The 12459-nt window shown below is 43.5% G+C and overlaps 1 protein-coding gene across 2 annotated transcripts in view; it reads right to left on the reverse strand.

Moving 5' to 3' along the window:
• Positions 1–12459, reverse strand: part of ATP2B2 (ATPase plasma membrane Ca2+ transporting 2) — a 691115-nt gene that overhangs the window by 328435 nt on the left and 350221 nt on the right. For both annotated transcript variants that reach the window (XM_033926077.1, XM_033926076.1), the window contains 2 exons: positions 7763–8020; positions 2645–2770 (listed from right to left, as the gene is read on the reverse strand). In XM_033926077.1, the coding sequence (XP_033781968.1) occupies positions 2645–2770; positions 7763–8020 (384 nt within the window). The remainder of the gene's footprint in view (positions 1–2644; positions 2771–7762; positions 8021–12459) is intronic.

Genomic DNA, 12459 nt, shown 5'->3' on the forward strand with positions numbered 1-12459 from the left:
TCTGAAAGTCCAGCTATACAATGTCGACCAGGTCACCCTTGACTATCTGCCTGTTTACTCCCTCAAAGAAGTGCAGCAAGTTTGTCAAACAAGATCTGCCTTTGCTGAAACTGTGCTGGCTGATCCTCACCAGCCCGTGTCTGTCAAGGTGATCAATGATGCGGTCCTTTATCAGTGCCTCTACCATCTTTCCTGGTACCGAGGTCAGACTCACCGGTCTGTAGTTTCTCGGGTCTCCCCTCAAAACCTTTTTAAAGATCAGCGTAACATTCGCCACCTTCCAGTCCTCCGGAATCTTTCCCGATACGATCGAAAGATTGGCTATTAGTTGAAGCAGTACTGCTATGGTCCCTTTCAGTTAGTTGATGACCCTCGGATGGATGCCATCTGGTCCCGGGGATTTATCGCTCTTAAGCCTATCAATCTGTCTGCATACCTCTTCTAGACTGACCATCAACCCTGTCAGTTTTCCGTTTTCACTCCCAGCATATAGCCTAATGGGTTCCGGTATGCTGTGTATATCCTCTTCAGTAAATACAGATGCAAAAAACGTGTTCAGTCTGTCAGCGATTGCTTTGTCCTCCTTTAGCGCTCCATTTATTCCTTGGTCATCCAACGATCTCTGGGTGAAGAAGAACTTCCTAACGTTTGTACGGAATCTATCCGCTTTCAACTTTAGAGAGTGCCCTCTCGTTCTCCCTACCTTGGAGAGGGTGAATAACCTGTCTTTATCTACTAAGTCAGTGGTCTCAAACTCAAACCCTTTGCAGGGCCACATTTTGGATCTGCAGGTACTTGGAGGGCCACAGAAAAAAATAATTAATGTTTTATTAAAGAAATTACACTTTTGCATGAGGTAAAACTCTTTATAGTTTATAAATCTTTCCTTTTGGCTAAGTCCTAATAATAATATTGTAATTTATAGCTAAAGAGACATATGATCAAGAAACTGTTTTATTTTACTTTTGTGATTATGATAAACAAACCAAGGGCCTCAAACTAGTACCTGCCGGGCCGCATGTGGCCCCTGGGCCGCCAATTTGAGACCACTGTACTAAGTCTATTCCCTTCATTATCTTGAATGTTTCGATCATGTAGGTATTTAAATGCCTCTATCATATCTCTCCTCTTCCACCTTTCCTCTAAATTGATCTTTAAGTCTATACATATCTAAGTCTATATAGATATTTAAGTCTATACATATTGATATCTTTAAGTCTGTCCCCATACGCCTTATGACGAAGACCACACACCTTTTTAGTAGCCTTCCTCTGGACCAACTCCATCCTTTTTATATCTTTTTGAAGGTGCAATCTGCAAATTTCAGACCATATTTCAAAGTTCGCTAAGTCTTTCTTCATGTTATTCACACCATCCGGGGTGTCTATTCTATTGCAGATTTTTGTGTCATCCGCAAAAAGGAAAATCTTACTGACAGCCCTTCAGCAATATCGCTTATAAAAAATGTTAATAACAACAGGCCCAAGAACAGAACTTTGAGGCACACCACTGGCAACATCCCTTTCCTGGGAGCGTTAGGCATCTGTGCTATTAGGGCAGATGTGATTCTGTAGAGGACACTGGTGTGTGATTCTCAGCCCCTTCTTAGGCGGCTGCTGAGACCAGTGTCCTATACAGAATTTCCCCTAAAGTGTAGCCAGACTTGCTTATCCACTCCTACTCTAGCTCAAATCATTTTGCTGCACCTTTTTGGGTTTTTATTTACTTCATGCACAATGTATCTTTAAGTTAGTCACCCTTATTTCTAATATTTTTAAGGCAAACTAATGAACCACATCAGTCAAACAAATGCACATCCATGATTTCCAAACTTAGGGGTCATTTTACTAAGCTGCGGTAAAAAAATTAGCGTGACCTTACTTAGGTCTATCCCATGCACTAGGGCCAATTTACCGAAGCCATAAAATTATCTTTTTTCTATTATTTCATTTCTGGCTGTGTGCCCACTCTCAAAACCTGATCTGCTCCCTCAAAAAAATTAAATTACTTGCATTCAAAGCTCAACTCAATCACTCCATGTTCACTGACAGGCTAATAATTCCTTATGAATCCTCAAGGTCACTGAGATTCTCTCAGCAACATCTTCTGACTATTCCCTCAATCAGACAGCTCTTCTACAATACAACACGGAAAACCATTTACTCGGTAGTCACACCCACACTTTAGTACGCCCTTCCCCTAACACTACAGCAAGAAACTAGTTTAAACAACTTTAAAATAAATCTTAAAACTTTTATTTTCAAAGACGCTTATGAGATCTATGATTGATTATGAAAAAAAAAAAAAAAAAAAAGGGCTAAGACACCTGTTCCAGACAATCCCACTTCCCTGTCATTTTTTCCTGCACCTTTGGTACCGCTTTGGTATGTAAAAGCGGAATATCAAGTCAGAATAAAACTGAAACTTGAAAAAACAAAAACAATGGCATGTGAATAAAGCACACACATCCAAAAACTAACCTGGAGTGTTAGGCATGTTTTACAACTTAGTAAAAGGGCCCCTAAGCTCTTCAAATGCTTCACAACAGCAGTCATCCCATGCGGATTTTGAAATACTGCTCATACCAATGATTTATGAAGCTGCCAGTCTATAAGATTGCAACTCTGCCGTATTTAAGCCTTACCTGAAAGGAGCATGGGATCTTTATCAACAGATTTACGGACTTGATCGGACTCTCCAGTTAAAGAACTTTCATCAATTTTAAGGTCGTTTCCTTGAATTAAAATTCCATCAGCCGGTAGAAGATCCCCTACAAATAACATGTTTGAAAGAAAAGGGAATGTTTCCTTGAACTCATTTTTTTAAATAAGAGTTTTATTGATCAAGTAAGAAATATATCCATATTGTATATGTCAGCAAAATATTTTTTATACCCTTATGGTAGATTCACACTTACAATATTCCAAATGCACAATAAAGTTCCTGGGGGTGGGTGGGTGGGGATTCATCAATGTGCGGTCAAAGTTTACTTTATCCCACGTTGATTGCCCACAGCTACCACAGGTTTCCAAATCCTGCCTTACAGGAATAACACCTTTTGTGAGCCACCTTGCAAGTTACATTATTCTTGCAGCCCAAGAGCACTAGACCACAAAGCCATAGCCCAATGCTCCCCAACCCCGTCCTCCATGCACCCCTACCTAAACCTCCCCCTTCAGAAATCCCACCCACCCCAATCTGGATATATCTGAGAAATAGCATTGATGGTCCGGGAGGTCCTCTGGTCCTAGAAGGGTCTTCTTGGGGTCTGGGGATTCTATGCGGGTCTTTGGGCAAGAACAACTCCCAGCTACTCGTGCCCAGTCCAACAACACAGCCATAATGATGTAACTACCGCTAGGAGTCAGGTTCCCATATTTTACATCTCATTACTACCTAACTCACCGAGGGTAAATATTGCTGTGGTATGTTAGATCAGGCAGTATTACACCCTTTAAAGTCTTGTCAAGGACCAAATAACATGACTTAAAGCCCTAACACTGCTCTGCCCCCAAATGCTACACATCATATTGTGATTCTTAATAATAATTAATAAAAGAGACAATTGTGCATATCTTTGTTTTCCCCTTTGGTTCTTGAATGTGGTGAAATTATTATATAATGACATTTTTAGGGCCTTCCTCTTGGGAAAGAAAACTATATTACATTGCTGGATTGTATCAGACCCACCAACTTTGTCCCTTTGGCGTACTTTAATGCTTCGCCAAGCGTCTATGGAGCGACTGTCCTTGACATCACTGGACACTCCTAAGGGCCGTTTATATTGCTCTGTTTGAGAACCCTTTTGGCTTACACTGACTCATAAAGCTCGTAGTAACCTGTTAAACCCGTAATTCTGTTTGTATACTGGAGGATAGATCACTTGTTCTTGTGGGATATTGGAGTGGAGGGGATTGGGAGGGGGACAGGGGGATGGGACCTAGTTGTAGTTCATTACATACTGTGTTTGTACTAGTATTTTTTGGCTTCTTTGCAAAATCAATAAACATATTTAAACATAATGACATTTTTAGCGGTCGTTCCTTGAGACAGCTAGACGCAAAACATGGATTCATGTCGGAGCCCCGAACACTATAAGAGCTAAGATAAGTGCTTTTTGCTATATAACAGAAGATGATGATGAGTATTGAATATGACCAAAGAGAAGGCTTGCTACATGGAACGCATACTATAATGAAATAATCAGTTTGAGGGTAGCCACTGAGGCCATTTTTTTAAATTTATTGCTGAAGTTATTGCTACATGTATAAATATATAAATTTTATAAACTTTGGTGGAGAAAGAAGACAAATTGAAATGAATGTTATAAAAGAAGTATATTGAAATTTGAATTACATGATTCACTTGACTATCTTTAAAAAAAAAAAAAAACATTAGAAGAGTGTTTATCACTAATTTGGATTTATGCATGTAGCTGCCTATGAAAACGGCCAAACAAGTGGAGAAGGCTTCATCTAGGGCTAGGCAAATGCTGGGTTGTATCCGGAGAAGTTTTGTTAGTCGGAAGCCCGACGTCCTAATGCCTTTGTACAGAACCATGGTGAGGCCTCATCTGCAGTACTGCGTACAATTCTGGAGGCCACATTACCGCAAAGATGTGCTGAGATTCGAGTCGGTACAGCGAATGGCCACCAAGATGGTCTCGGGGCTCAAAGATCTATCATACGAAGAAAGGCTGAACGAATTGCGGCTAGACTCTCTCGAAGAACGTAGGGAGAGAGGGGACATGATTGAGACGTTTAAGTATGTCACTGGTCGCATCAAGGTAGAAGATGATGTTTTCCTTCTTAGGGGACCCTCGGCCACAAGAGGACACCTGCTGAAAATAAAGGGCGGGAAGTTTAATGGCGACACCAGGAAGTACTTCTTCACTGAAAGAGTGGTGGACAGCTGGAATAAGCTCCCAGTACAGGTGGTTGAGGCCAGCAGCGTGCCAGTTTTTAAGAACAGTTGGGATGCTCATGTCGGATCTCTACGAGGGAAAAGGTCATCAGAGAGCGATTAACTAGGGGGGTGGGTCAATGGAGTGGGCAGACTCGATGGGCCTTGGCCCTTTTCGGCCGTCACTTTCTATGTTTCCATGTATATGCTATTCCATAACATTGCATGTCCAAAGCATTTCAAGCACAACCCACAAGGGGGTATGGCCATTGGAGGGACATGGATGGGTCAGGGCATTCTAAATATTTAGGCATGTTATAATGGAAGAGTAGCCTGATGCTTAGTACAGTAGCCTGAGAAGCAGGGGAACTGTATTCACATTTCCACTACTACTCCTTTTAACTGTAGCCAAGTCAATTAACCTTCCACTGTCCCAGGTACAAAATAAGTACCTCTACATAACATGTATATCTAATTTGAACTGGCATACATCCTTGTGCCCACAGTTGGACACAGGAATCCATTAGGAGCAGTACAGTATCTATAAAGAGCACTCAGCCCAGGATACCTTTCATAGAATAACACTTAACAAATGTTTTTTCTCAACACTTAAATTTAAGTACCATTTACTGAGTCTGGCTTTATGAAGAACCACTAAAAGGTTCTCAGCCCAACCAAGAAGAGAATGATGTAGGCCAGTGGTCTCAAACTCAAACCCTTTGCAGGGACACATTTTGGATTTGTAGGTACTTGGGAGGGCCTCAGAAAAAAATAGTTAATGTCTTATTAAAGAAATGACAATTTTGCATGAGGTAAAACTCTTTATAGTTTATAAATTTTTCCTTTTGGCTAAGTCTTAATAATAATATTGTAATTTATAGCTAAAGAGACATATGATCAAGAAACTGTTTTATTTTACTTTTGTGGTTATGATAAACATACCGAGGGCCTCATAATAGTACCTGGCAGGCCGCATGAGCCCACCGGGCCACGAGTTTGAGACCATTGATGTAGAGCCATGACACTTACAAGTTATTCCACACTTTTCTTGACACTTTTTGTTTCAGTGATATGAAATGAAACAAAAAGTGTCAAGAACAGTGTGGAATAACTTGTAAGTGTCATGGCTCTACCTCATTCTCTTCTTGGTTGGGCTGAGAACTTTTCAGCATTCCCTTGTATCCTTAATGAAACATGATATCATGTCGGATAGCTGTTGGATTATGTGATTTTCATGATAATTAAACATCCAAGTTAGAATAATATTTTTAGGGAATGTTCTCGCCTGATTATATGTACTTGGGGAAAAGTCACTGAGAGTTGGGCCTAAGTCATCACCAACTAGTCTTGTGAGGGGCTTAGGTAGGTAAGTTAAGGCAGCTGTGGTATATGTACATAGCTGTATTGCTGTTAGTTTTATTGCTTGTTAATAAAGCTGCAGCCAATTTTTGCCAAGTAGAAATTGTCATGTAATTTGCTGGATGCTGGACAAGTGCCAAGGTTATAAGTAGGAAAATATCTTAGCATGTCTGTTGATCTGTAATCTCAATTTGTTTATTTTGATTTGATGCATGCTGTTATATGTAGCTCAAGGAGAATTATGGAATGTTGCTGCTCTTTGGATTTTGGCCAGGGACCTGGATTGGCCACCGTGAGAACAGGCTACTGGATTTGATGGATAATTGGTCTGATACAGTAAGGCTATTCTTACGTTCTTATGTAGTACGTACATATTTTCAAGTCCCCTAAAAGCTTACAATTAAAGGGCTAGACCAACTAACCAGTTTTAATGTATTAGCAATTAGCATGTGCTTTTGTACAATAATGCACATTATTGTTATTTAATGTATGTCTTAATGGAGCCTATTTATTAATAATGTATGTTAATCACAATAGCATGTTATTACATACAAATTAATGGCTTTTCTCTTGTTCAAACCACTGTACTACTCTTCGTTCTAAAAATAAATCATCTGTTCCTTTTTGCTTATCTTTAGAATAAAGCAAGCTAGATCTAAAACAGCTGAATTCAATCTTCTTTGCTTATGCTGCTGTATGTTGGCAACTATGAAGGACACCATAGTCTGAAGTTCAGAGATAAGGTCTTCAATGACATGTTCTGGTTAGATCAGCAAACTCAGCAATGCAAAGCTTGCTTCATTTCTTTGAAGGTGTGAATAAACATGTGGATAAAGGTGAGCTGGTTGATGTAGTGTATCTAGATTTTCAGAAAGAGGATGAAGCTTCTCTCTCATGAAGAAAAGCTAAAGAAGTTAGAGCTCTTCAGTTTGGAAAAGAGACGACAGAGGGGAGATATTATTGAGATCTAGAAATTCCTGTGTATTATAGAACAGGTAAAAATGAATAGATTTTTTTCTCTTTTAAAAATTGCGAAGACTGAGGAACATTCGAAGTTACATGGAAATACCTTTAAAACAGATAGGAGGAAATTCTATATTTTTTTTCACTCAAAGCTCTAGAACTTGTTATCAGAAGATGTAGTAACAGCTGTTAGTGTAATTGGGTTTAAAAAAGGTTTGGACAAGTTCCTGGAGGAAAAGTCCATAGTTTGCTATTGAGACAGACATGGGGAAGCCACTGGGATTGGTAGCTTGGAACTTTGCTACTACTTGGGTTTCTGCCAGGTATTTGTGATTTAGCTTGGCCATTGTGGAAACAGAATAATGGGCTAGATGGACCATTCATCTGGCCCAGTACGGCTATTCATATGTTCTTATATAGATTCTATTGCTGAGTTTTGGGTCCAATAATCCTAGAGATTATTGCTGCATCAACGAACATCAATGAGCAAAATCAAAAGTATCTGGTTTGTCATCATAAGATCAAAAGAGAAGCTTACCATATTTTACTTGTGCAATATCCCCAACTACTATCTCTGCCACAGGGATCTGGATGACTTGTGCAGCCCGAACAACTGTAAATTTCTGCTCTTGTTCAATTCGACTTTGGAGACCCCGAAATTGCTTCTCTTTGCTCCAGTCATTAAAGGCCGTGACGAGAACAACACAGATAACAGAAAGCAAAATGGCAGCACCTTCAATCCACCCAGCCTCTGACTCCCCTTCATCTTCTGCTCCGCCTGAAGCACCACCACACCCTGAAAAGAGATGAAGAGAACATTCCAGATATGTCACGAATAATACACTTAGAACAAAATACATTTCTATAATACAAAAAAATATATATATACACAGCTATACACATACATAGCAATAGAATACAGTACTATGAAAAACATAAAACTATACTAGTAATATACAGAATTATCATTAGCCCTTTTAAACATTCAATAATCTATTATTCCCCAACTCCATCCACTGTATGATTTTTCTGCTTCCTAAAGAGTAACTGCTCCGAATACATAAAAATTTGCTTTAATTCAGGAAATAGTTGTATCTTTAGTTATATTTGCCTATTTGAAATATCAAAAAATGTACCTAGCTGTGTAACGGTGATATGCACTCTATGAGGTTGTTGGTTTTTTTTTTTTCCTGTGGTTTGAATTAGACGTCTGAATGAATACTGCTGCAGACAGACTGAATAGATGTTTTATCTGGACATATGACGATATTGAGCAAAGAGAAGATAGACAACTTATGCTCTTATCTACCTGAATGCTCTTCCAAGTTTGAAGATCCAATGCAAATTATAGGAGGTTTGAGGCTTTATATTGATTAATACATTGGTGTCTAAGCGCATTTATAAAATAGGTTTTCAGTGCTATCCCCAACAGTGTACAAAGTTTCATGTTTTCCAAAGCCAATACAAATATATGCTTATATTATAAGCGCCAATACAAATCAATTATATCAGGCTCTTATATTTTAAACCTCTCCAAAATTTCGAACAATAAAGTATCAACTAGAGAAGGTCTTAGAGTATTTTGACCCACAGACCTCAGAAATGCCTTGGTGTATGTTCAATTCTCTTTAAAGAACATACAGACCAGAAACGGCATCCATAGTCGTCATAGGTCACTATATTATTATTTAAGTTTTTATTTGTTTAGTAACTTATATAAATATTTTAGATATTTTAGATATCAAAAAGTACTCATCCGCGTAGATGAAAGATAAAAGATGAGTACCGTATTTTCGCGGATATAACGCGCGCGTTATACGTGATTTTACGTACCGCGCATACCCCTCGCGCGTTATATGCCTGAGCGCGGTATACAAAAGTTTTTAAACATAGTTCCCACCCCGCCCGACGCCCGATTCACCCCTCCAGCAGGACCGCTCGCACCCCCACCCCGAACGACCGCTCGCACGCGCTCCCACCCGCACCCGCATCCACGATCGGAGCAAGAGGGAGCCCAAGCCCTCTTGCCCGGCCGACTCCCCGACGTCCGATACATCCCCCCCCCCCCGGCAGGACCACTCGCACCCTCACCCCGAAGGACCGCCGACTCCCCAACAATATCGGGCCAGGAGGGAGCCCAAACCCTCCTGGCCACGGCGACCCGCTAACCCCACCCCGCACTACATTACGGGCAGGAGGGATCCCAGGCCCTCCTGCCCTCGACGCAAACCCCCTCCCCCCAACGACCGCCCCCCCCCCCCAAGAACCTCCGCCCGTCCCCCAGCCGACCCGCGACCCCCCTGGCCGACCCCCACGACACCCCCACCCGCCTTCCCCGTACTTTGTGTAGTTGGGCCAGAAGGGAGCCCAAACCCTCCTGGCCACGGCGACCCCCTAACCCCACCCCGCACTACATTACGGGCAGGAGGGATCCCAGGCCCTCCTGCCCTCGACGCAAACCCCCCTCCCTCCAACGACCGCCCCCCCCAAGAACCTCCGACCGCCCCCCCAGCCGACCCGCGACCCCCCTGGCCGACCCCCCCACCCCCCTTCCCCGTACCTTTGGAAGTTGGCCGGACAGACGGGAGCCAAACCCGCCTGTCCGGCAGGCAGCCAACGAAGGAATGAGGGCGGATTGGCCCATCCGTCCTAAAGCTCCGCCTACTGGTGGGGCCTAAGGCGCGTGGGCCAATCAGAATAGGCCCTGGAGCCTTAGGTCCCACCTGGGGGCGCGGCCTGAGGCACATGGGCCAAACCCGACCATGTGTCTCAGGCCGCGCCCCCAGGTGGGACCTAAGGCTCCAGGGCCTATTCTGATTGGCCCACGCGCCTTAGGCCCCACCAGTAGGCGGAGCTTTAGGACGGATGGGCCAATCCGGCCTCATTCCTTCGTTGGCTGCCTGCCGGACAGGCGGGTTTGGCTCCCGTCTGTCCGGCCAACTTCCAAAGGTATGGGGAAGGGGGGTGGGGGGGTCGGCCAGGGGGGTCGCGGGTCGGTCGGAGGTTCTTGGGGGGGGGCGGTCGTTGGAGGGAGGGGGGTTTGCGTCGAGGGCAGGAGGGCCTGGGATCCCTCCTGCCCGTAATGTAGTGCGGGGTGGGGTTAGGGGGTCGCCGTGGCCAGGAGGGTTTGGGCTCCCTTCTGGCCCAACTACACAAAGTACGGGGAAGGCGGGTGGGGGTGTCGTGGGGGTCGGCCAGGGGGGTCGCGGGTCGGCTGGGGGACGGGCGGAGGTTCTTGGGGAGGGGCGGTCGTTGGGGGGAGGGGGTTTGCGTCGAGGGCAGGAGGGCCTGGGATCCCTCCTGCCCGTAATGTAGTGCGGGGTGGGGTTAGGGGGTCGCCGTGGCCAGGAGGATTTGGGCTCCCTCCTGGCCCAATATTGTCGGGGAGTCGGCGGTCCTTCGGGGTGGGGGTGCGAGTGGTCCTGCCGAGGGGGGAGAAGAATCGGACGTCGAGGGGGGGCATCAGGCTTTCAGGATGGGGACAGGACTTCAAGGGGGGACAGGCAGATCTTCAAGGGGGACAGGCAGACCTTCAAGGGGGGACAGGACTTCAAGGGGGACAGGCACGGAGAGGCGGGGCAGTGCACCGAAAGTCAGGGCGGGTGAACGGTGAGTCGGGGCAACCAGAGGAGAGTCGGGGAGGGCGAAAGGAGAGTCGGGGTGGCCAGAGGAGAGTCGGGGAGAGCGAAAGGAGAGTTGGGGTGGCCAGAGGAGAGTCGGGCAGCATGCGCGTTATATGCCTGAGCGCGGTATAGAAAAGTTTTTGTACATATCATCGTGATTTCTGCGCGCTATACCCCTGTGCGCGTTTTACAATGGTGCGCGTTATATCCGCGAAAATACGGTACTTTTTGATATCTAAAATATTTATATAAGTTACTAAACAAATAAAAACTTAAATAATAATATAGTGACCTATGACGACTATGGATGCCGTTTCTGGTCTGTATGTTCTTTAAAGAGAATTGAACATACACCAAGGCATTTCTGAGGTCTGTGGGTCAAAATACTCTAAGACCTTCTCTAGTTGATACTATATTATAAGCGTGCATATTTGTATTTTATGAAATGTGCACATACATTGTATAACACCGGGTTCAAGAGCTCTGCATAAGTGGCTGTCTTTTGCTTGCTCCTTAAACTTTATTGATTTGAAGACCAAGGCTGTGCTGGCTCACAAATCCCACCATTAGTGTAGTGATTAAAGTGGAGTATGGGCCCGAGACCTCATTTCTGTGGTTCACTATACTGCCCACAATGAGGAGTCGTGAGGACAAGATGTCAGAAGTCCAGCAAAGGTTGTCTAATTCAAAAAGTCACTTTATTGGTAAATATGTCACAATAGCTCAAAGACACGACACTGGCAGTGTTTTGGCGTACATGCCTTTATCAAGAATCTAAAAACCATGTAAAAACAAAATAAACATAATTAGCATGCACTAACGCATTTGCAAACATGATTGCACGCACTAATGCACGTAGGGCTGGATTCTTCAAAAAGTTGCTGAAAGTTAGGCGCTTGGCAGGTGGCTAAATCTTGCCTAACTTTTTATTGGTTTTAAGTGGCACAATAATTGGTTGTGCCATTAAAAACCAATTAAAAACTCATTATTTTAAAAAAATGACTGTACTGATGCCTGGATCCATGGCACCTAGTGATGTCAGAGCCCAGAAGTGGGCGTGTTTAGGGGCAATGCAAGACTTTGGCATCACTGGGCACCACTGGCCACAATTCTGAAAGGACCCTAGGCACCAGAAGAGTAGTCCTGTGAAACCTTGGCCTATATTTCTGGTGCCTAGGGGTCTTGTAAGGCTAGATTCTGTAAGAGGCACCTGTCCATGCCTGACACACTTACAGAATCAGCCCCTTAGTCCCTTTGACGAATTCCTCCTAATTCATCAGGATATGCATAATGTATGTTGGTCAGTCAAAGTCTGTATGTTATGCTGTACTGATGATACATAGATTTTTTTTTTATTAATTCCATTAAGTTTAAACAAGGAGGACATTTCCGCTAAGATCACTGACTGCATAAAAAGAATTGGAGATTGGGCTTCTACTAATAAGCTGAAATTGAATGCAAGTAAGATGAAGGTTCTTTGCTTTCACAATTCACGACCGTCTGTTCCTTCATTTTTTTACTCTACAATCAGGGACTACCTTCCAAGTAGATAAAACGTCTAAAGTTTTGGGTATTCTTTTAGACTCTTCTCTTACATTTGAAGATCAAATTT

The sequence above is a fragment of the Geotrypetes seraphini genome, chromosome 17, assembly GCF_902459505.1.
Source record: "Geotrypetes seraphini chromosome 17, aGeoSer1.1, whole genome shotgun sequence".
Lineage (NCBI taxonomy): Eukaryota > Metazoa > Chordata > Amphibia > Gymnophiona > Dermophiidae > Geotrypetes > Geotrypetes seraphini.